At 45.0% G+C, this 25441-nt stretch overlaps 1 protein-coding gene across 10 annotated transcripts in view; it reads right to left on the bottom strand.

The window, feature by feature from the left end:
- Positions 1–852: 852 nt before the first annotated feature.
- Positions 853–25441, bottom strand: part of CELF6 (CUGBP Elav-like family member 6) — a 217905-nt gene continuing 193316 nt past the window's right edge. For 6 of the 10 annotated variants that reach the window (XM_038419616.2, XM_038419619.2, XM_043493754.1 and 3 more), the window contains 3 exons: positions 22957–23112; positions 1852–6012; positions 853–1594 (listed from right to left, as the gene is read on the bottom strand). In XM_038419616.2, the coding sequence (XP_038275544.1) occupies positions 22985–23112 (128 nt within the window). In that variant the 3' untranslated portion in view covers positions 853–1594; positions 1852–6012; positions 22957–22984. Of the gene's footprint in view, positions 1595–1851; positions 6013–7844; positions 7950–9560; positions 9650–22956; positions 23113–25441 lie in introns of all 10 variants that reach the window. The other 4 variants (XM_043493751.1, XM_043493753.1, XM_043493752.1 and 1 more) reach the window with 4 other exon arrangements.

Genomic DNA, 25441 nt, shown 5'->3' with positions numbered 1-25441 from the left:
TACAAACTTTTCCAACGGTTGGAATGGAGTGGATCATTTGAAAAAGGAAGCTCTTTGCCTTATTCATGGCACAACAATTTGGCGGTTTAAGTTAATGGTTGTGTCAGAACCTAATTCTCTGTTGTCCTGCATCGTTTGTTGCCATTTTCACTGCTACCAAGTGGATATGAGATGCACCAATTCTGATCTGGTAGTGTCCTACACTCACTTTGAACAGGTGTAATGACAACACAAGTTGCAAAGTGAAGGATAATCAGGGCCTCTTTCTATTGAGTGCACTTCTTGCATGAGTCAAGGTTTTCAACTGCCCTTCACCATTAAGAGGAAACACATATTTCTGTATGATAACACCATAAATTAAGAATAAACAAGATCTCCTGCCAACTGTACCTTGGTTCTTGGTGTAAGACGTTCTTTTTTTTTAAGTAGGTGATTATAGATCATAAATTGCCTTCTAAAACTTAGGCCTGTAGCTTCCCTGGGCAATGCAGTTTCTTTATGTAGGTTGTACTTGGAGCTAAGCCATCAAAATCTCAATCTTTCAGAAAGAGGTATGGATGAGCTAAAGAGTGACGGGGCACTCAACATATCACCCTTTGATACTAGGCAGCTGGGAGCAGGTCATTGAATTTCTCAAGTCACTTATATGGAAACAAGGACTGAGCCACTCATTAACTTTCCTGGAGGCAGTTGGAACAGGGCTATCACACCTAACAGGCCCCATATTCACTACAGTGGTCTGCTGTTTGAAGTAGAGCCTGGAACATATTGTTCAGTTGTACTATGAGTATCACTTGCTGATTGGAGCCCCTCTGTTGTATTTTTTTTGTTGCTTTTTTTCATTTTTTTTAAAAAAAAAAGTCACTTTCACATGATCACTAAAGTCGATTGTCTTTTTTTTTTGTTTTCAAATGGAGAGTTATCCTACGTTAAATGCTAACGTTCTACAAAAGCATTCTGTTCTAAACCACTAGGAAATGTAACAATGAATCACAGAAAAAGGAGTCCAGTGGCCAAGCGACCAAACCAGGGCATGTGAGCTGTGAAGGGCAACTAGACACATCTAGTCTCTTCACATGCCTTGTCCATCCTGCATTCTGTTTGGCTGGACATTTCCTAAATTCCATCTTGGACCTCCTTTCCTCCCCTTGTGGCTTTGGGCAACCCATTCATGGCCAACCAGTACCCACAAAAGTCATGTAGTAAAGTGACTGGTCACTAAGTACCGAAGAACAAATGTGGGTGAAGTTACACCAGTGCAGCTGAGAGCAGGATCTGGCCCTTGGTTAATATTGCTCAAGAGACGCAGAGCCCATCTCCCTTGTGGGGTATCTGCAGGCATCAGAGAGGCTAAAGAAGGTGCGAGTGCTGTGGAGTATGTTGGTGTATGTTCATCAATGCTGTGACTCAAATATGACTCCCAGAGCCTGGGACTGTAAGGCAGGAGATGGCTCGAGAGATGCAAAAAACAAAGGAGGGTTTGGAGACAACCCCTAGTCTTAGAAATACAGAATTTCTGACCACATTTACCCTCAGTAGTATGGCATTTGGCACTAAACACAGCTAGGCTGTATGAGTAGCCTGGCTCTACATACTTGCTTTAAGAAAAGGAGTACTTGTGGCACCTTAGAGACTAACAAATTTATTTGAGCATAAGCTTTCGTGAGCTCAGCTCACTTCATCGGATGCATTCAGTGCATACAGTGAGTATATTTTCTACTGAATGCATCCGATGGAGTGAGCTGTAGCTCACAAAAGCTTATGCTCAAATAAATTTGTTAGTCTCTAAGGTGCCACAAGTACTCCTTTTCTTTTTGCGAATACAGACTAACACAGCTGCTACTCTGATACTTGCTTTAGAAGCTCTTTGGTTAGATTGCTTCCACAAACATTTATTCAACTTGCTCCCTTGTCCCCTGAATGCTCAACAGTATGGGCTTCTTTCTACCCCCATTAGCATTGTGAGAGCTGTACCTGGTGCCAGATGGCAGCTACTTCTTTTCTTTGTACATTCAGCGGGGCACAGTGGGCTGAGGCTAGGGGGCAGCCTGCGGTAGGAGCCTGATTCAGTAAATGTTGAAGTCAGTGGCAAAGCTGCAATGGGATGGATGGATCCTGCTCCAATAGCGTAGGATCAGGCCCTGGTTTAGTTAGTACTGTTGGAGTAGAAGAGTTTTCTTGAAAGGCTCTGAGTGATGTACTCTAGGGCTGGCAATTCAGTATCTGAATTCAGTATCTATATAGACATAATATTTTTCACTTCTACGGTGCGTTGCATGCAAAGATCTCAAAGCACTTTGCAAACATCAATTAAATGTGCCTCACAATGTGTCTTGTGAGTTAGAGAACTATTATTATTCCCGTTTTAAAACTGAGGCAGAACGAGGACAGAGACTTTAAACAAAGCTTTTATCCCATCCAATGAATCTGCAGCAAAGTCAGGAATAAAGGCCATGAGTCCCAACTCCCAGTCCTCTGCTCTAACCATGCAGTGCATGTACAGCACCATTCCTTACACCCCTCTTCCTTCCTGCCTTGAGCTGCGAACAATTTTAGTTTGAAATAGAGTCTAATTTAGTTCTGAACAGGTCAAAGGCAGCAGGATCTCCCATACACAGCATGATAATTAACACCTACTTAAACCATAAATCTAGCCCAGCAGAGCAGCAGTGAATCCAAGTAAATGCACTGGTAGTATAAAGTGAGCAGGTCTGTGACCATTTCAACACCCAGCATTTGGCTGGTGCATAATGGATCCTGTGGCATTTTAGTTGGTTACATGGATCTGGATCAAAGAGTTCCTTATAAACCCAAGCCCTATAGGTAATGACAATGGATGGAATATTGCATGTCAAGGAATACTCTTCTAGGTAACGCTCCTGGGTAATGCTTGCAGGGAACAGAAGATAGTCCATGCATTGGCACGCTTATAGCTACTATGAGTGTGGAAGCATCGTGGAGTCAGGGATGGAGACATCTGAGGAAGGTGCTCATTTTGAGGCTTCAGAAATGCCCTCCTCTCCCATGAGTTGACTCTGGAGCACAATTCAGGGGCATGGTTTTAGATCCTGAATCACTCCCTTCTATTTTTATAAGCCTTATGATGATTCCTTCCAACTGCTTGCAAGGTGGCAGGTTCAGACACTGTGGAAAGCACAGCCTGCTGCCCATGGGAAACACGAGTTGTGACAGAAACTAAGAAAAGAGAAGTGGCAGATGTGTGAAGAAATTTAAAACAAAGTGCTACAAGCCTGCTCCTTTAAGATCCCACAGGAGATATAGTCCGGCCCGTTTAAGGTCCCATCTGTCCTATCTGGGGGTTTCTGCTCTGCAGGGTGAATTCCATTGAATAACAATGAGTTCCTGTTGAAAAGGACACTCCCTCCCTGCAGGACCGGGGGAGTTTTAAAGGGCCATGACTACACATCCTCTCAGACTTGAAAGCAAGGCCTTTCCAATAGTTGCGAGGAGGAGAGCAAAGCTTCAGCCACTCTGGGGAACATCAAAGACAAGAAGTAAAGGGACGGGTGAGACAAGAGTGATTGTGAGCCCACTGGTATATACATATTTATGGATGGCAGGGGATATCTGCTTCTACCATTCTGAAAAATTATTGTGTTTGATGCAGGAATCACTGAGTTACGCAGTCCCTTCTGGCCTTCCAATCCACAGGTGAAATCCTGAGCCCATTGAAGTCAATGGCTAAACACCTGATTCCAGTGCAGTCAAGTTTTCATGCTATGACTATAAATCTCCATGACACGTAAAATCTGACCTCTCCCAGAGGCTGCTGGTCTCCCAGACATTTGCCCTCTCTTTTGTTTTATTTTTTATATATGACCAAGTTGCTGTTTTTTTTGTTCTGGGCCTGGAGGTGGGGAAAGATGAAGGTTTGCTTTCATGAGGGAGAGCTGGACTTGATAATGTCTTGAGGTCCCTTCCAGCCCTACGTTTCTATGATTATATGATACCTCAGGGATGAATTCAGCCCTTGTTTAAACTCAATGGGCCAAACTTTGCACTGATGGATGCCCCATACAATCAAATTGACTCCACTGGGATTGCAGGGAATATAAATCAGTGCAGAGTCTGGTCCACTATAGTTAATAACAGCCTCCCGCACTGCCTCTCCTGGCTTGAATTTTACCTTTGGAAGCATGCAGCGATCAGTGAGATCAGCTGGCAGGGAAGATTAATACCATGATGTAAATATCTGACCTTGAGCAAATCTGCCCTGCTGATAGGAAATCTGAGAGGTGGTGAAGGGTGTGTGGGAAAGAAAATCTTTTGTTTTCACAATGAAACATGTAAGCACCTGGAGGGGACGTGTGCTCCACATACATATTTGGCACAGTCTGATATAGTCTTATGCTGAAGCATCAGGTATCATATGTTAATATATCTGCAACCCACAATCCAAATTCTGATCGGCTATGCCCAAGTAATGCAGCGACCTCAACAAGGGATGCACTGGTGTAACAGAGTTGGATTTGGATGTACAACGTTATGGCCCCAATTCACCTCTCGCACACAGTGTAAAGGAGAGGCCGAGGAAATCAGATATATCTCAGGAGCTAGTGAAGGTTGCAACATGTTTCTCATAATTGTCTCAGCAGTAGAGCTGGTTGACATTTCTCATCCAAAATCGTTTTTGGTCAGAAAGGGAGTTTAATCAAAATTGAAATGTGTAGTGAAAACAGGCCAATTTGGATGGAATTTTCAATTTCTCAAGAACTCAAAACAAAATGAAAATTTCCCTTTGAAACAAACATCTTCACTTTCTTTAAAAATTTTCCTTTGACAAAACCCAAATCTTCCATTAACAATTTCAAATGGAATGATTTCTTCCATGTTCTCGGTGGAGGCAAAATTGGATCTTTCAACCAGCTCTACTTACCAGCCAAAATCTTCATTTCTATGTTTTTGTCTGAGGATGGGACAGGGGTGCCAGAAGAAGTTGCCATGACAGAAATGCCACTATTTCACTTTCCATAGCCTTGGAAAAACTTCTGAGCTATCCGGTCCCTTGGGCTCCTACAACCTATGCAGTCGTTGGGCCACTGGAACACACGACACGGTAAACAAAGCTCTTTCTAGTTTCCCGCTATTTGTGTTTCTTTTTGAAACGCTTGCAGCTGTTACGTGATACGTCTACCTTTTTTCCTTGTTTTTTTGTTAAATTAATTTATTTATATATATATTTTAAAAAAGCAGTAGTCCTTTGGTCCCTAAACTCTAAGGAATGATATGATTTTGAAAGAAGTAAATCCTATGTCCCTGTGCCAGTGACAAGCAAGGAGGGGGCACATCCCCCACCCTGCTCCATGGTGTGTGTGTGTGTGTATATATATATATGTATATATATATGTATATATATATATAAACATATTTATATATCTCTTCTATAAGTCCAACATGCGCTTAGCCTTTGATTTTTTTTTTCCAGACAGATATGGAAAAAAAATCAAATTCTCTTTCCCTTTTAAAACAAAACGTTATCCAGGTGAAACATACACGCCTGGTCCAATCCCACTGGCTTTGGTTTATATCCATTTGGATCCTCTTTCCTAGTTCCTCCTTTGAAACTTGTAGCAGCAAATGAGTGCTTTAAAAAGGTAGGGTTCATCCTCATGAATGACCTGTCCTAGCTCTCAATCCTAGGTTGGTTTGTTTTTCCTTCCAAGAATCCCACCTCTCTCCTTGCGAGGAATTCAAAGTCTTCTCCAGCAGCTACCATTTCATAGTCTGACTCAGCAAATATCTGCGCCTGTTTGTCTTTTCTCCAACATCACTGTGTCTTTTTCTTTCTTGTTAAGAAACAAACAAAACTGATTCAAAAATTAAAAAAGAAAAAGAAGATATAACCATGATGGCTCTCTTTGTTGCCAGCATTTCTTCTCCTCCTTCGCTTCCGCCTCCTCCATGATATGTTGCAAAGAAAGAGAGTTACAAGTTTGGATACTGCACTTGGGAAAAGGGTTAATACTCTTCATACGCTGCAGGGCATCCAACCTGCAAGACAACAAAGGGCACATTACAAGACTCCAGGATTTGCAAGGCCCATTGGAACCTACAATGCATGAGAGCCCCCTGAGAACGGCTTTAATGTTGGGTGAGTTTTAGTGCTTGGGAAACAGAGGAAGGGACATAGTCACGTGTCATAGAGGGGAGGGCCTATGCAAGTTCCTTTTTTTTACCCACCTCTGCCAAGGCACCTCAACTCTGTCCTGCAGCTCCATCACCATCCCAGCTCTGCCAACGTGCCTCCATCCTCAACTGAAGCACACGCTCTTATTCCAGTCTTGGGTTCCCCTCACACAGCTCTACCAATGACCCTCAAACCTGACCTTAGCACCCCTGCTGTTTCAGTCCTGGACTATCCACACAGATCTGCCAATGAATGCATCTCAGTCCTGACCTACTTCAGTCCTGGGCCCCGCCACAACTTTGCCAGTGCACCTCAATCCTGACCTGTAGCTGACCCTGCTATTCCAGTACTGGGTGTTTTTCAGCCCAGACTACATTTATGTTAAATAGTACAGCGGTTTTGCAATTTGGAGAAATGTCCATTAGGAACTACATTTAGATCCACTAAACACATTTTCACTTGGAACTGAAGCTAGACTTGAGGCTAAGTCCTCAAATGTAAAAAGGCAAGGGCACTTCTAAATTTCACAGGGTTCCACTAGCTGGTTAAGTGGTATGGAGGAGCACTAGTGAGGTACATGTGCCCTTCAGATGGGTCATCACCCCCCAAAAAATAATCAGTCCATTGTTTAAAGAGATGGCACTTATTATTTAAAGTCTTTGCAAAATGTTCAACAGTGAGAATGTTAGAGGCCAAACTCTCTGGTGGTATAACTCCTCTGAGGTCAAAGCAATTACATCAGCTGATAATTTTGCCCTAGATTCCTTTGAAATCTCATTTGGCTCATTTTGTCACTGTGAATACGGGCTTCCTAGCTCTGAGGAATCACTAAAACTGCCCACTCTGTCTCCTCTTATGAAAGTGAAAGGGTCTGCATGGAGATCTGATGTCCTAACGGGACAGAACTGCACTGGCTGAACCAGAGGTGAGTTATTAGTCCTCCTGTGTTAGGGAATGGGACCTGAGCACCTAACTACCATATATTCTTTTGTAAATCCCACCTCAGTCTTTCCTCATAACTCACTCTCTCCTGCTCCAGCCTCACTTTCTGCCGTTCTACTCTGAATTCCCTCTTGGATGGGATGAGAAGGAATATTCAGCAAAGAAATACAAGACTTCAGTTCCAACCCAGAATCTGCAAACCATACTGCTGGAGGATCAACGTTCGGGGTATTCCCAAGTGCTTTTTTGCATGCACTACAATGTTTTTGAGACTATATTTTGCCAATAACAAAAGGGAAAAGAATATGAAATAAAACCCTTCATTTCTTGTTTCAACTGAAATTAAATGAAACCCCCTTTTTTTCAGAAATAATATTGGAACCAAGAGTGATTCCTTAACAATTAAATTTCCCCGGCATTATGGTCATATAGTGAATGCAGGTGAAACACAAACACAGATTGTTACGTTACAACAAAGAGAAAAGAAGAGAGGGCAGAGGAGAAGGTGGAGTTTGGGGGGTGGGGGGTCAAAGTTCACAACTAATCAAGACTGACCAATCAGCACTCCAAAAACTATCCACCAGGGGCTTCACTACGGCACTTCACAATCGCCAAAAGAAAAGCACCAATACAGAAAAAATAAAGATATAGAAATAGAGATATAGAAAACTCAACGTCAAATCATGCAACGAGATTACAACCGGCCACATGGCGTCATCGCAGAGGACGATGACAACATGAGTTAGTCACTTACAGTTTCGGTTTATTTGGGAGAGATAGTTTTGGTTTGGGTCTCCCACAACAGCTAGAGGATTGCTAGGCAACTGGGGGGCCATCTTGGAGCAATGATTGGCCTGGTCTGGTTAGGTACAGTAGTGGTTGGGTTGGAGGAAACAAAACATAAAAGAAAAGATGAATTGGTTTGATGGAGTTTTTCATTTTCATTTTTGGTTGATCAAGAACAGAAAGTGAGCCTTTGAGGACATGTGTAATATGCTTTGATCTCCTCTAGCACCTTCGCCTTGGTGAATCTCACAATGCTTTACACATTAATGTCACATCACTCGCAAGAGACCCAGGGTCAGGTGAGTATGAATGTCCCCATTCTCAGAGCTAACGGATGCTCACTTGTGATTGGTCACATAAGCTACCTGTATAATTTCTCTTCCCTGACTGGATGTGAGCCAGCAAACAAATCCAACTGGAAAATCTGGGTGTGCAAATTTCAAATTTGGCAGCTGCAAATACTCATGTATGTGACTTTGAAATTCACCATGATGAACAACTTCTTTCATTCTTTCCTTTTTTTTTTTGTATTAATTGCTTTACTCTGCCCATTTAGGGGGAAACTGAAGCATAAAGGTGGCAAGTGAATTGCCCAAGATCACACAGTGAATCAAAGCTGGGACTAGAACCTGGGGATCCTAGCTCCAAACCCATTCCCTCTAGCCATTAGAGACACTGCTTCTCAGCTTAAATAGCTGTATGTTAAAGGAAAAATGGAACTTATTCACCTATTTCTATGAATGAAAGGAAGACTAGGTATATGAGTCATGTACACTAAGTGTATGGTGAAGGAAGACCAAGATTGTACCTTCTGGCTCTTTTCTTCCAGGAAACTTTGCTAAAACTTGACAAAGTGTTTATGGAGAAACTGCTCCATCTTCAGAGAGACTTCCTCCTCGCTGCTGTGCTAGACTGAACAGTACCGTCAGGAATGGCTGTCTTTGAACAGTCCACTCACTCCTATGGAAAATCAGTTCTACGCAGACTCACCACTGCTCTCCTCTTAACCCAGAAGTGAAGACCATGGTATTCAGGGCCTGGCTTGCCAAGTTCCTAGATGCAAGCAGCCAGGTGCAAGGTGAACACCGAATGCTGTGATCTATTTCTTCAGGCCACAGTTTCCTACTTTATACACCCAGGCACAGGTGTGGGAACTAGGGGTGCTGGGGGTGCTGCTGTAACCCCTGGCTTGAAGTGGTTTCCATCACATACAGGGTTTACAGTTTGGTTCCATGGCTCTCAGCACCCCCACTATACAAATTGTTCCAGTCCCCCTGCACCCAGGATAGTTGCAATCTGTTCTGTTTAACTAGGCCCCAGTTAAGGCTCTGGCTATGTCTCTCAGCCAGAGGGCAGGCCCCCCTGTTTCATATGCAGCATATGAGCAAGACATTTCACAAAGCATATGGGCTGTAGAGAGAAAAGGGTTATCTCTGGCTGGGCGACTAGGACAAAGTCTGTGAGGAGATTGAGTTGTCTAAGTCTTGCCATGACTTTGCAACCTACAGATCTGCAACAAGTAGGCACATGTGCCAAAGTTTCAGGCCCAGCTTTTCAGGGGCTTGGGTGAAAGCAGGTGAAGGCTTTACCCTGCTGTTAGACTTAGAAGGGGTGACAACGATGGGATGGAAACACATAAGGGATGGATGACCCAGGTCAGATATAATAAAGTAAGATTACTCACCTGTGAGTGGCGTTCTGAGTGTGCATTGCCTCTGCAGAGCCACACCTTTGGGGGTGCATATGCCTTAGGGCCATGAGCCCAGATAGCACCTAGAAAGCAGAGATGGATGGTCCCACACATACACCTACCTGTGGAGCTCAAGGCTCGGTGTGAAGTAATGCAAGGACTGCACATCTGACCACCCTCAGTTCTTCCCACAAGTTCAGAATGCTGTGTATGGGAAGGAGGTTGGTTCAGTGTGAATTTGCAGGGGCAACACTGTAGTTACAGATAAGTATATTTTCTTTCTCACCCAGAATTGCCTCTGCATATCCCCATGCTTGGGAGACTGACTAGCAGTAACAACCGCTTAGAGGAGGGTTGAGAAGTCCTTGGTTAAAGAAAGGTCAAAGGACTGTTCTCCTAAAATTAGCACCATGTTTGGCCCCTAAGTCAAGACAGTCATGTTGTGTGATGTTATGAATGGAGCGCAACAGAGTGGCTTCCCAGAGTTCAGAGATGAAGACATCCCTCAAACTCACTGTGCAAACTGCTTTGAGGGCTCTAAGCCATCTGGCACTGGGACACGTGCTTGGTCAGGGCTGACTCCAGAGCCTAATCTGTTTATACACTCTCTGAACAGAAACTGGTTTTCCCTTACACTTGTCTCCCAAATACCACAAATAACTTTGAAGAGTTGCAAAAAAGTTTTGTCCTCCCCAGGTAATGACACAGTGCCTTCTCACTGTCTAACATACATAGCCTAGCTCCAGCTGATGAAATCCCTATCTCTGCTGTGTTGTTCAGTAAAGGTGGCCATGTCTCTCTGCCAGAGCAGGAAGTGAGGCCGGCCTGAGCCAGAGGCCTTTTCCTGGCTTTAAGAGCCATTTGTGTACAGGAAGAATAGTCTTCTATGCTCTCCGATCCCAAAGAGCTTGTGTGACTTCCCTCTCGCTGCCCATCCTGGACTGTCAGGGGTCTCTGCAACTCCTGGAGCTGTTCAGTCTCCACCTCTCCTGGTGAGGGCACAGTCTCACTTCCCTCTGGGGAGGTAAGAGAGGATGGCTTCAGCCTTTGTTGCACTACATGCATCTTCTGGGTTCTCTAATTCCTCTGCCTCTTCTTCACACTCCAAGGATCATCCTCCAGATTTGTCAGTGGAGGGAAAGGCAGGCTTAGGTGATGAGGTGAGTATTTCTTCCAGGTATCTGGAGAAGATGAACTTTGCAAGAGACCTTTCAGTGGATTGTCTCTTGGCTGGATGGGCAGACAATGCCACTTGTGTCATACTGGCCATGGTGTCTGATGGCCGTAAGTGACCTCTTAGAACAACTTCATGGTGAGGGAGAAGCCCAAAGAGCATGTCTCAGTATAACCTCCATGTAATACTGGGAACATGTGTCCAAGGGGCTAGGAGAGGAAGAATGGTCCCTCTCTCTCATCTTACATTTGGGTTTGCAAGGAAACATATGGATCAGAGAGCCACCAGGACAACCCTCCATTCTTATCTCTGTCCAGGAAGTCCTTGGATCTGAATTTGGGGCACTGAGGCAGAAAAAATCAAAGGAGAGCTTGGTTTTTTGGACCTGAAAATGCCGTGGCAAATCTTCTATTACCCTGAGAAGGATGAGAGCATGGATCACTGCCTCCCTGAGTTCCCAGACAAAACAGGGGCAGAGAGAGATACAACATCAGTCACTGGATCTCAAAATTTGAATTTAGGCAGCCCCAGCTCCAACCTCTATGGATCTGAAGAGCCCACAGCACTAACAGGTGCTTGGATCTGAGGGCTTTATGATGCTTGCAAACCACCAGTTCCTGCACTGAGCCAGAGGAGAGTGTGTGGGTCTGCACCTATTCTCGGTTAAGAGAGAAGAGAACAGGAGTGAGGACTTCCTATGAGGAGTCACGGCCTTTGGGTTTTTTGTAGCCCTTATATCTCAAGAAGCATTGCAACCAGTCCCTCCCTCATTGAACTTTTTTTTGATCCTTTGGTTCTGAGGTGGAATCAGAATGCGATGAGGCCAGTTACTTTGAAACCTTTGATACAGAGGAGATGGGTCCAGTGCTGGCTGGCTGGCCTCTCAAGGAATTCTCCATCAATAGGCATTTAAGCTGCCCCTGCTGCTCAAGGCAGGTTGGAGGGGTAAAGCTAATCCCAATGGCTTCAGGGACGGCCCTTCTCCCATGCCTAGGGCTGTTATGGATATCTGGTCACAAGACACACATCATTTAAATCTGGCTATCAGATGATAAATGCAAGGTTCTCAGCAGGGCAATGAAGGGGATGAGGATGGATCAGAACCCTGCAATGCCACAGATGACAACTGACCTGGGGCTCTGCAGTGGAGCCAGCTGAACTGTCGTGAATCTAACGGCCAAGAAACCGATACGCTTCTGGAAACAGCTTCAAACTTCTCCAGAAAACATATAAATTAGCTATCTAACCTGAGCTAAAGATGGAACACTTAATCCTGCAGCACAGGTGAGCTGAAGGATGGTTCTGAGACATGCTGCCTATGGCAGTAGGAATGGAACTGAAGGCAGCTGGGGTCACCAACCCTTGCATTGAACAAGCAAATCTCTGAGAGGTTGGGCATGTGGCCCCATAATGGTCCGGGGCTTGTGATGAAAAGGCATGCGCTTGTGAGGATCTGCAGAGGCAACGCTCAGTGGTTGTCATCATCCATTAGAATTTACATCACACATAACTCTGTGTGACACTTTCAGGAGAGTGAAAGAGACACAGTCCTGGCCCAAAGAGCTGACTATCTCCATCAGAAGAGAACAGTCAAAAGACATGGGTTGGGAAAGAAGGGGCAGGAGTGAAATCAAGGAAAGGTCAGGCAGGTCACATTGCAGAGGGAGCCATCTTGTAAGTTCTGTGTGTTGAAACAGGCACTGAGGGTGGGCAGAGGGGAGGAGCCAGCAGCGAAGGGCAAGGCAAAGGAGGTGTGACGTTATTGACATGAACTGGGACCATATAGATCATGGTTGCTACCAAGGTCCTGTAGTGGCACCAAATCTTATATAAAGGGGGTCAAATGAGGTGTCTAAGACAAGGTTATGGTTTGCTGGTTATGATTATGCCATCTGTATGCATGTATCATTTTTGTATTTAAAGTTATAAGTATTGGCTCTATACTGTCTGTAGTTCAAATTTGTGCTATGCTTCTGGGTGACACCCCAGACAAGTTGGTGTCAGCTCTGCCTAGCCTGCTTGATGGCCCATTAAGGACCATCAGCTATACAACTGACCCATTGAGAGAAGGCAGACACGCCTTGGCACTCAGCAAGGCATGCAGGGACATGCCTATGGACAGAACTCTGAGGTTTTTCCATGCCATATGATAGACAGCTTGTCTTTGAGACAAAGAAAGACAGACCACATGGCAAGAGACTATAAAAAGCTGCTGCAGCTCCTCCATCTTGTCTTCAATCCCGCTTCATACCTCTGGAGGAACTTTGCTACACCGAAGCATTGAACAAAGGACTGATGACCCATCCCAGCTGTAGATGTACTCCAGAGACTTGATTTGAACCTGCAGGTTATTCTATCACTGCTGCAAGCCTGAACCAAGAACTTTGCCATTATTGTATGTAATCGATTCCATTTAACCAATTCTAGCTCTCATCTATATATTTTTCCTTTTATGAATAAACCTTTAGATTCTAAAGGATTGGCAACAGCGTCATTTGTGGGTAAGATCTGATATGTATATTGACCTGGGTCTGGGGCTTGGTCCTTTGGAATCGAAAGAACCTTTTTTTATTTTATTGGGGTATTGGTTTTCATAACCATCTGTCCCCATAACGAGTGGCACTGGTGGTGATACTGGGAAACTGAAGTGTCTAAGGGAATTGCTTGTGTGACTTGTGGTTAGCCAGTGGGGTGAGACCAAAGTCCTCTTTGTCTGGCTGGTTTGGTTTGCCTTGGTGTACATAGAAACCCCAGCCTTGGGCTGTAACTGCCCTGTTTTAAGCAGTTTGTTCTGAATTGGGACTCTCAGTTGGGTCCTGCCAGAACCAGCATCATTACAGAAGGGATTAAAAAGAAGGGAGGGAGGTCACTTGGCTTACATGGGAAGTCGATCGGGAATAGGGAGAAGAGCAGGCAAGGCATGAGAGGGAGCAAGAATGGAAGAGAATGGGGTTAGATTGGGCATGATGGCATACGGCAAGGACACTGTGGCCAGTGTAGAGCACAACGGTTAGGGTGAGCATGATGGGAGAAGAGGCAGGGGCAGAGCACAGGGGCAAGGTTAGGAGTTATGGGAAAGGGGAGAGGAGAAGAATTTCTCCATGGAAAAACCATGCACAATCATCATCCCGAGCCTGAAATTACCCTGAACCGAGGTTCGCTTTTGTTACATTTTTCTCTCTGGGTTCCTGCCAGGCCTGGGAGGAGAAATGCTGGCAGGCCATGAGAAACCCCACTCTAGCTGCATTTCCTGCCCTAGTCACAAACACAATTTGGACCAGGGGGCCCAAGTGGGTCTCGTTTACTTTCCAGTCAGTGCTAGTTTGGGTTTATGTCGATCCTCTTATGCAGGGACATGCCCTCCACTCTGCTGAGATGGTAGGCAGGGACACTGCCCCGCCGAGAGGGCATGGGGACATGGTCCCCCCCCCAAGAGGGTGTGCGGGGATATGGCACCCCGTAGAGGACAGGTGGGAGGGGCCCAGGGTCTCCTCTGCACAAAGTTGCTAATGGGAGTGACAAGAGGGTGATTTCTCTAAGAACCTCTTTAAAAACATCCCCTTTGATATCCCTGGAAATGATCAACCAGTCACCACAGACTGACCCATCCTCCCTCCCTCCTTACTCTGAATGCCCATGTGTTTAGCCAGTTCCCATAGCTGCACTTAGCCACCCTGGACAAAGAAATAAGGCAAAGTACATGTGAGGTTCCAGGTATCACCCTGCTCTTGACAGGTCTTCTGGTCGGGTGGGACAGTGACACAGCCTGCCCGTCCTGCACCTCCCAGCCACACCACCTCCCAGGTTCAGGGGCTGTCAGTACAATCCCATTTCCGCAGAGCAGCCAGTAATTCCAAGTGTCTCTGTTTTGGGTGCCCAACTTGACACCCTGAGGGCCTGATTTTCAAAACTGCTGAGCTATTCCCTCATGATTTCCTGTGTTCCTGCCGGTAAACTCACTGGCAAGATTATCTGTAGAAAGCAAATGCAACATGGTCACAAACACAGCTGAAGCCAATTTGTTTGAACAATCAAACTAATTTTGGGGAATACTATGTTGTGGTATTCGCCCAGCTGGACAGGATTAAATGCCAAGTGACGCCTACAAGATCTGGCCTGATAAGAACAGATTTAATCATTTTATAATTTTAATAATTTTATAATTGATTTAATAATTACAAGGAATCAGTTCATTCACCTCTGGGCTGTAGTCCCCTCTGTGGTGGCACCCGGTTTTTTTTAACAGTGATTGGCAACAATATGCCACAGTTTGGACAGATGAGAATATTGTAGCCAGGTGAAGCAGCAGTAGGAATCCAAATCAACAACATGAAATTACCTGAGCTAGAATTTGTCCAGGATACAGGGATTACTGCCCCTACACTAGAGACTGAATGGGCCTCCTTTTGGCCAGTCAGTACTGTCTGTTCAGGTCACATTATCCTGGGAGCTACTAATTGCCTGGAGCATGAGGAAAGACAAAAAAGCAAATGCCTCTTTCCCCTCCACTGTCTCTCTTGTCACAAATTCCCAGTGCGGCCTTTGTGCTTTCATAGCAGCTCATCTTGATGAGTCACTGCCCCAGCTTCATGTTTATATATTTCAGTATTACCAATCCCAAGCATTCAAAACACATGAGACAGGCCCCATAAAATCATGAGATTGGCATACAAACCAGAAGATTTAAAAAAAAATCTGGGGTGCTTTTTATATGCTTTCTGGTCTTCAAGCATTTTGGGTACACTTGGGTCATGTTTTCTAGCCTGTCTCTGCAACCAGAAGGGCTAGAAACTTGAGGTTTTGCTTAAATGAAATCTGAGATTTTCACCTCATCACATGACTCCAAGAGTTGGTTCTTTAAGAAAAACGTCAAATATCACCAGACACTTGGTAACACTATGTGTGTTGGCACCACTGTATTCTGTAGCATGGACTGATTCAAAACACAACCTCTCTTTTTCCCTGGATGGGCTGGTTGCAGGGGTTGTGCTTATGAAAGTCAGAAATGAAATAATCTTGCTTAAAATCAGGCTGACAGCTGGCAGGCTTCCCCATGCCCAGCCACCCAGGCCAGTTCATGGTCATGATCTGCAGCCTCTCCTGCTTTTCTCCCAGTCAGCTCTTCCAATTGACCTTGCTCCCAAGCTATTGCAACTCCGTGAGTTTTAGTTGTGAGCTCCCCACACACCTCTGCCAACTGCATTAATTTGCGTTGTACTGCAGATAAACACCTCCAAGGGACCACAATTTCAAACCATGTGTCACCGTGTCCTAATTCAGGTTCATGTTCTCAAGTCTCCAGAGTGGATGGGGCAGACTATAGTTCCCTGCACCACCAAGCCCTTTGTTTGTAATTAGTTTTTCAGTTCAGCAATCTAATTACTCTCCTGTTGCACTTTCACATCTTACACAAGCAAACATAGAAGTTAGGTGTCTTTAGCCATGTTTTCTTAGATCAGGGGTTCTCAAACTTCATTGAGACCCCCTTCTGACAACAAAAATTACTACATGATCTCAGGAGAGGGGACTGAAGCCCGAGCCCATTCGAGCCGTGCCCCTTTCTTCAGCCCTGAGCTCCAGCAAGTCTAATGCCAGCCCTAGTGATCCCATTAAAATGGAGTCATGACCCACTTTGGGGTCCTAACCCACAGTTTGAGAATCTCTGGCTTACAAAAGGAAAGACCTTGTATGGTAAAGTCTGCTGAGGGCTTGTTTCTCACAATGTGGCTGATTGTCCCTGCATGGACAAGCCAGCCAGTCCTGACATTATGAATCATAGGGCATGAAAGGAATTGGTAAAAACTTACTGTACCACTGACAATTATTTTGGAAAACTCTCAGAAAGCTGGGAAGGTACCAGAAGAATGGAGAAAAGAAAATGCAGGACTGATCTTCCAAAGCAGAAAGAAGCATGATCCTACCAACTGATACCCCATAAGATCTATCCCTATCCTGAGTAAAAACAATGGAACAAATCTTGAGAGAGAAAGAAAAAAAAATCACTAAACTTCTAGTGTGTTACAGGATCATAACAGGTAAAAATCAGCATGGGCCAGAAGCTCCTTGCAACATTGCTCATATGGTAACTTGTATCTTACTAGAGGAACAAGTCTGGGAGTTGCAGCAAACTTGCAAATGACTACTGAAAGAGGGGGCATTACTGGTCATGACAGCAGCATGTATCATTGCAGGAGTATTGTGTAACACCAACAGACACTGGTTGTCAACGGGCAGGATTGAACCAGGGACCTCTGGAGCTTAGTGCATGAGCCTCTACCGTATGAGCTAAAAGCCAGCTGGCTATTAGCTAAGGCTGTAGAGCAGACTCATCTTCTAAGTGGTCTTGGTGCCACTAGATGGGACAGAACACCACACCCAGAAGATGTGTGATTACAATCGTATACCCTTTCTTACGATGGGAGTAGTGTGTGTGTGTGTTTAATTTTGGGGTGTTTTCCCCCCTTTTTTGTGTTTTCAAAATAAATATAGCTAAATTTAGAAACAAAATATTTCAAAATGGAAAGTTGAAACATTTAATTTTAAAATGGTCAAAATGAACTGTTTTGACATTTTGGAAAAAAAGTATTTTTTTTTTCTGTCCAAAACTATTCACCAAATTCAACTTGAATGTGCAAATAGTACAGGAGCCCTGAAAAATGCCCTGACAAATTTACCATTTGCTGAAAATATTTTGCCTAGAGAGAGAGAGAGAGCATGGGTGAGCTTTGGTGTGTGTGCAGCTGTGTATGTTGGGAGAACCTGGAGAGCGTGTTGGAAGAGTCTTGTAATTATGCCTGTATATCTCACACACACGTGCGCGCGTACATGAATCTACAAGCCAACTGTTTGCTAATTTTGGGGTGTCTCTCAGGGATTCACTCATTCATATACCAGCCTTTCCTGATGAGGATCATGCCACAACTACCCGCCTTAGAGTACAACTCTGCCATCAGGCATTCCATCCCCTCTGTTCCATTCCCCTAGTTAAAGGGTCGGAGCTAGTTTCAAGTGCGAGTTGTGTCAAAGAGGGAAAACATGCCAGCAACTCTTTGTACAAGCTCAGCCATATATCCTTCCTCTCAATCCCTAGGGAATAATGATCTTATGGCAACGTGGCCTGAGGCTCTAAGATGTGCAAGTAAGTGCTGAATCTGTGTACACTATTTTATCTGCTTGTGGAATCCCCTCTCCTTGGAATGCCCATACCAGGCAAAGTGCATCCGAATGTGACCCTTGCACATCTTATCTCAGCCTATCTTCTAAACAGCATAGGCTGTTTCTCAGCTGGCTGTTCTCTAGGTGACCTATGAAATGTCACATTTGAATGTACATGTCTCTGAGGAGTGCATTTTGAAGCAGGGAGCAGATGTAGACTGCTACAGGACGACTGCATAGTTGTACCCGACCACTCAGAGCAGCAGGTGGCAACACAATGAGAAAGGGTGAAGCTGGTCCAAAATTTCTTTTTATCTCAAAACTGGTTATTGACAGAAATTTGGGTTTTTGACTGAATTCATTTTTCTTGAAAAAACATCTGATTCCTGTGGAAAACATCAGTTTTTCAACAAAAAATTAAATGAGTGAAAACTGAAATTGTTTTGGTTTTCAGCCAAACCCAACAATATTTCAGTCTGGATATGTTGCTGCAGTGCCTCATGGTAGTTGTAGTTCAGGTACCTCATGGCCCTATTTTCCTGTATAAGCTATGACTCTTAGCAGGACATTATTTCCCATGATGCACCTTGGCCATGCAGCTTCCACAATGCACCTCCCTTAATCAAGAATGAGGACCATAGTGCATCCTGGGAGATGTAGTCTGACCAGGGAGCCTGCACAACTGAGGAGAATGGGAATATGATACACACAAACTACAACACCCATGAGGTACTACGGCAGCCTTTTAGAATAAAATTATTTCAGTTTTTGGCCAAAATAGTTCAGATTTTTATTTTTCACCAGGAACTTGAAATTTTCTTTGGAAGCCCCTTCCCTCCAGTTCTAAAAGAGGGTCAAACTGCTGCATCCCCCCAGTGTTTGGAAGAGGCAGTAGGCCCAGTGCCACTATATAAAGCCCATCATGTTCCCATGAGGATTAGCGCAGTACAATGCCAAAGTCCTGGAGAGCCACAAATTCCTGACTAACAAGCAGTCCACAAGCACCTCCAGTCATTACTGTCTACATTCAAAATAGTGATCAGCCAAAGCTTAGAGCCAGGATTTTGGATACTCATCTAAACCCATCTAGTCCCTTGGCCTCGTAGCTAGCTAAGAAATGGTACAAGAATAGGCTTTCTCACTAGATTTCTCTCACTGTTTCCTAGTTTCAGCTCAGTGTCTGCTGCTTCCATGTCCTGGCTAGAGGCAGGGAAAATAAAATGCCTGAAAATAAAATGGGAATAGCAAATAAAACTTAAACAGAGCATTTTAAACCTCTGAAAGGGCTTGGGTGCTCTGATCCAGTTGCATTTGGGATGGAGGTTGGATGGTGGAGTGGCAGTTTGATTAATATTGTGGGGGGAGGGGTGCTCTGGTGAGTTTGAATTTTAGGGAAGACTCATTTTGAAAACCTGATTTTATCCAATATGGTTCAGCCATCCTGAGTTCAGGCCTGACTTTCCCTGAACACAATGCCCTCTTTAGAAGCCTCTGGCTGGAAGTACTGGCAGATGACGTTTTGGAAGTGGAAAGTCCAGCACACTTTCAAAGCAGAGAGAGACCCGAACTAACACCCTGAATCCAAACACTCCCAATTCTTTCCCTTCTCTGAAATTCAGATCCCAATTCTGCAACTTGAGTCGTCTCTATTGGAAAGTGCCCTTAGTGTACCTGGGAAGGGTTCAGCAGTCTGGAAGGTGACATCTGTGGTCTGAATAAGTGGTGGGAATAGGCATCTGGTAGGGTCAAGGACAAACCTAGAGCTTATCTCTCTTAAAACAAGCTGAACCCTGAGCAGTTAGCAAATAAAGAGCTTCTAATCGTCTCTGTGGTTGGCACACCATGTGCTTGTGCATCACTGCCCTCAGCTAGATTCAGGGGACCTGCTTCAGGAGAGCAGTTACCCCATCTATTTTTGGACATCAGTCTTGATGCTGCTATTGCATGTAGGTAGATAGCTGATGACATCACCATATGTGCATATGCAGCCATGCATTACTATAAACAGCGCATGATCAGCAGGGATCCTAGTTTTCCATGATAAAACCCCCAAAATTCTCCGATAAAAAACATTAAAATCCACATTTTTCCACAATTAAAAAATAAACACTGAACTTTGGTTTCTCTAGCCATACAGAACTGGGTGGCTGGAGAGCAGCAGCTGCTGGCCAGGTGCCCAGCTCTGAAGGCAGCACTGCAGACAGCAGCAGTGAAAAAGTAAGGATGACAACACCATACCATGCCACCCATGGCTGTCCTTAGGATTTATGAGGCCCTATGCAGTATTATTAAACTGCTGCCCCATGCCTAACGGCAGCCCAGGTTTCCATGTGTATTTTAGATAAGGGTGGTCTTTTGAAGGATTTATTTAAAAAATTATATGTCTGAAGATCCAAGCATTTAAGGCTAAAGATGAATACTCATCAGATTGTGCATCTAAAAATCTATGCAAAGATTTTTTTAGAGATGTGATTTTATAATCTTCAGCAACACACTAATGAAATATTTTTAAAGGAAATTTTAAACTACGGTCTTGTAGACGAACATGTTCTGAGTAAATATTACAGTAATGCACAGAAAGAAAAGGAGTACTTGTGCCACAAGTACTCCTTTTCTTCTTGTGGCACCTTAGAGACTAACAAATTTACTTGAGCATAAGCTTTCGTGAGCTACAGCTCACTTCATCGGATGCATCATGCATTTGTTAGTCTCTAAGGTGCCACAAGTACTCCTTTTCTTTTTTGCGAATACAGACTAACATGGCTGCTACTCTGAAACCTGTCAGTAATGCACAACTGCTTTTGTTAGTAAATTCAGAAACTGACAGTATATACCTGGGCGTTGGCAAATGCCTGTTAAATGGTTTCATTACCACTTGAATGGCTCTTTAACAGTTTCAAAGTTGTGCTAATAGGTCTGGCAGGCTGGAAGCCTTTTTCACTTTTAAGTACTAGATCCCCTCCAGAGGAAGATTCACTAGGCTGCAGCAGCCAGCTGTGGTGGGAGCCTGCAGGAAGGGTCAGAACAGGGATAGGAAGAGGTGGGTGGGTGGACACTAAGACCCAGGGATGCCCCAAATTTTCAGGTGCCCTACACAGCTGTGTATGCTGCATATGCCTAAGGACAGCCCTGATGCCAACCTTACTTGTGTACTGCCATAAGCCCCAACTTTCACTGTTCCCAGTGGGAGCTTGACCCTACCCCTGCCCCGGCCCCATCCCTGCACCACCCTCACCCCACCCCATTCCACCCTTCCCCAAAGTCCTCATCATATTGTATGTATAGTTGGGGTTATTTTTTCCAATGTGCATTACTTTACATTTATCCACATTAAACTTCATTTGCCATTTTATTACCCAATCACTTAGTTTTGTGAGATCTTTTTGAAGTTCTTCACAGTCTGCTTTGGTCTTAACGATCTTGAGCAGTTTAGTATCACCTGCAAATTTTGCCACCTCACTGTTTACTCCTTTCTCCAGATCATTTATGAATAAGGAGAATAGAATTGGTCCTAGGACTGACCCTTGGGGAACACCACAAGTTACCACACTTCTTTCTGAAAATTTACCTTTTATTCCTATCCTTTGTTCTCTTTCTTTTAAATAGTTCTCAGTCCATGAAAGGATCTTCCCTCTTATCCCATGACAACTTAATTTACGTACGAGTCTTTGGTGAGAGATCTTGTCAAAGGCTTTCTGGAAATCTAAGTACGCTATGTCCACTATGTATGCATCCGATGAAGTGAGCTGTAGCTCATGAAAGCTTATGCTCAAATAAATTTGTTAGTCTCTAAGGTGCCACAAGATTTACAGGTCTGTAATTGCCAGGATCACCTCTAGAGCCCTTCTTAAATATTGGCGTTACATTAGCTATCTTCCAGTCACTGGGCACAGCAGCTGATTTAAAGGACAAGTTACAAACCATAGTTAATAGTTCCGCAATTTCACATTTGAGTTCTTTCAGAACTCTTGGGTGAATGTCATCTGGTCTCTGTGACTTGTTACTGTTAAGTTTCTCAATTAATTCCAAAACCTCCTCTAGTGACACTTCAATCTGTGACAATTCCTCAGATTTGTCACCTACAAAAGACAGCTCAGGTTTGGGAATCTCTCTAACATCCTCAGCTGTGAAGACTGAAGCAAAGAATTCATTTAGTTTCTGTTTGGTGGCGGGAAGCGCTGGGAGGCAGGCGGAGGAGCAGGGACACGGCGTGCTCTGGTGGGGGGAGGAGGTGAGGTGGGGCGGAGTGTGAGGGGAACTTCGCTGCCAGTGGCTAGCCACTAATTTTTCCCCATGGGTGCTCCAGCCCCGGAGCACGCATGCAGTCGGGACCTATGTGCACTGCTGCTGGTGGCAGCACTGCCTTCAGAGCTGGGTGCCTTGCCAGCAGCTGCCACTCTCCACTCTGCCTTTGGAGCTGGGCACCCAGAATAAAAACCAAAGATTCTCTGTAAAAACGCAAATTCCGTGTTTTTCTGTGTTTTTCCATGGCAAATGGATTTCTAGGATCCCTGCTAATCAGGGACTCTGCAATGGTTTGGTTTGTGGCTGCATATGATACACACATGACACCAACTCGGAAGGAAGCAACAATAATAACAGTATCTAGCACTGAGAGATCTCAAAGCACTTTAAAAAGATGGCAAACATCATTATCACTATTTTTCAGATGGGGAAACTGAAGCCCAGAGCGGGACAGTGACTTGCCCCAGGTCGCCCAACCAGACAGAAGCAGATCTGGGAGTGAGTCCTCGTCCGGTGCCCTAGCCACTGGACCACACTGATTCAAATTCAGGGCTACCAGGTCTGAAAGAATAAGGCAGAGCTAAAGGAGCAGCTCTGATAGCTAAGTCAAAGGTCCAACATTCTCCAACAAATGGCAGCGGTGCACAGATCAACAGAAGTCAGCATCATCCTGGCATGAATGAAACAACAGGAGATGCCATACTGCCCCCTGGCTTCCTGGCAGCAAGCACAGATGATTTGGTGAAAACACCAAACTACCCCCACACTCTCCCACTTGTACCACAGTTGCAGCAGTCTGGTCTGCCAGTGCCTTACCTGTTTGCAGGGCCAGGGTGAGCAGGGGTCAGTAGGGTCTGTTGGCATCTTTTGGCCGCTTTAGTTGGACCTTTAGCCTCTTCATGCCGATCTGGAAGCCGTTCATGGCCTGAATGGCTGCCTGAGCACTAGTTGGATTGTCAAAACTGACGAAACCTGGGGGTGAGGGGAGGGGTGAGAGGGGGGACGGAGAAGGAAGGACACAATTCATCACCAAGAGCACCAGAGACCCTCTCCACTCATCACCACAAGTTCACTCCAAGCAGGGGTGGCTTTACCAATTTTGCCGCTCCAAGCAGTTGCCGCTGAATTGCCACCACCGCAACAGTGGCGGAGCTGCCATCGAATTGCCGCTGTGGGGCAAGGACTGCAGCCCCACTCTGAATGCCGCCCCAGGCACCTGCTTGGAAAGCTGGTGCCTGGAGCCAGCCCTGTCTCCAAGCATCCAACAGTAACTGCTGGCCAAGTGCAATAGGATTACCCAGAAGACTATGGTGCAGGGAAGGGAGAGGTGATGCTGGGAATATTGTGTCCACAGCCCTCCGCATTCAATAACCAGACCCCCCCCCAAAATCATGAGGTTTAAACTCACACTGGCTGGCTCCTGATTTTGGAGCTTTTTAAGGGCGGAAGCTGCCTGCCCTCACGTAGTGTGTGATCATGTAAGGGTCAAAATTCAATTTTAGATGTGTACACAAAAATGTGGGCCTCTTCACTGGCTTTTCAGAGGGGAACTCCACTTTCCCTCCATTGGCCCCGGGATAGACTCACATTCTCCCTTTACACTCCCCTAGTCTCCTCTCCCTCACCTGCCCCTACATTTTTCCTTCTTTCCCCTTACAATTGCCTAATCTGCACATTCTCCATCTCTGTCCCCATTCCCCAGCACCCTCATGATATCCCTTTTACATCTTGTCAGACTCTTTTCTGCACCCCAGCTCACGAAAGCTTATGCTCAAATAAATTTGTTAGTCTCTAAGGTGCCACAAGTACTCCTTTTCTTTTTGCGAATACAGACTAACACGGCTGCTGCTCTGAAACACATTTCCCCTGCATCCCTCTCAGTCTCCCTTCTTCTTCCCATATTCTCCTGCACCACTTGAGTTTCCCTCCTAGTCCTGTCATTATAACAGTCATTATAACCAAAGATAACCTGGCTTCAGTCCTATTGGAAACAATGGGAAGTGCCATCCCATCTTTGCTAGGGACACACTCACTTCCACACGGAAAAGTTGTAAGGAAATGGCTGCTATTTTGACTGTAGGCCTCCTGTGGCTTCAGTCCCATTTAATGTAATGGCAGACAGCAGCCTTTTGGAACAAGGGCCAATCTTGGTGAGAGTTCTGCCAGAAATCAGGAGATCCTGAGAAGCTATGTCTGCCCCTTGCTCCCAAACGCACCCCTGGACTCCTACAGTGTCCTATGTCCCGAGGCTAATTACGAAATAAGTCACTCCCCAAAGAGAACAGGCTTATAGAAGGAGTTCAAAGGAAAGCATTTTACAGCAAGAGCCACATGCTTTCCCTTACTCTATTCCTGATACAGAACAGAAAGAGGTAGGCATTAAAGAGGAAAACAATTCACTTTTAAAGCCAAGAGGTCTATGCTTCTGTCACAAAGGATGGTTGGGCTGCTTTGGAGATAATATAACAAACATGCCATCATCCTGCCAAACCTTTCCCTGCACCGCAACTGTCATTGAATCATAGAATCATAGAATCATAGAATATCAGGGTTGGAAGGGACCCCAGAAGGTCATCTAGTCCAACCCCCTGCTCAAAGCAGGACCAAGTCCCAGTTAAATCATCCCAGCTAGGGCTTTGTCAAGCCTGACCTTAAAAACCTCTAAGGAAGGAGATTCTACCACCTCCCTAGGTAACGCATTCCAGTGTTTCACCACCCTCTTAGTGAAAAAGTTTTTCCTAATATCCAATCTAAACCTCCCCCATTGCAACTTGAGACCATTACTCCTCGTTCTGTCATCTGCTACCATTGAGAACAGTCTAGAGCCATCCTCTTTGAAACCCCCTTTCAGGTAGTTGAAAGCAGCTATCAAATCCCCCCTCATTCTTCTCTTCTGCAGACTAAACAATCCCAGCTCCCTCAGCCTCTCCTCATAAGTCATGTGCTCTAGACCCCTAATCATTTTCGTTGCCCTTCGTTGTACTCTTTCCAATTTATCCACATCCTTCCTGTAGTGTGGGGCCCAAAACTGGACACAGTACTCCAGATGAGGCCTCACCAGTGTCGAATAGAGGGGAACGATCACGTCCCTCGATCTGCTCGCTATGCCCCTACTTATACAACCCAAAATGCCATTGGCCTTCTTGGCAACAAGGGCACACTGCTGACTCATATCCAGCTTCTCGTCCACTGTCACCCCTAGGTCCTTTTCAGCAGAACTGCTGCCGAGCCATTCGGTCCCTAGTCTGTAGCGGTGCATTGGATTCTTCCATCCTAAGTGCAGGACCCTGCACTTATCCTT

Source organism: Dermochelys coriacea, chromosome 10 (genome assembly GCF_009764565.3).
Source record: "Dermochelys coriacea isolate rDerCor1 chromosome 10, rDerCor1.pri.v4, whole genome shotgun sequence".
Classification (NCBI taxonomy): domain Eukaryota; kingdom Metazoa; phylum Chordata; order Testudines; family Dermochelyidae; genus Dermochelys; species Dermochelys coriacea.
This window is presented reverse-complemented; position numbering and strand designations above follow the sequence as displayed.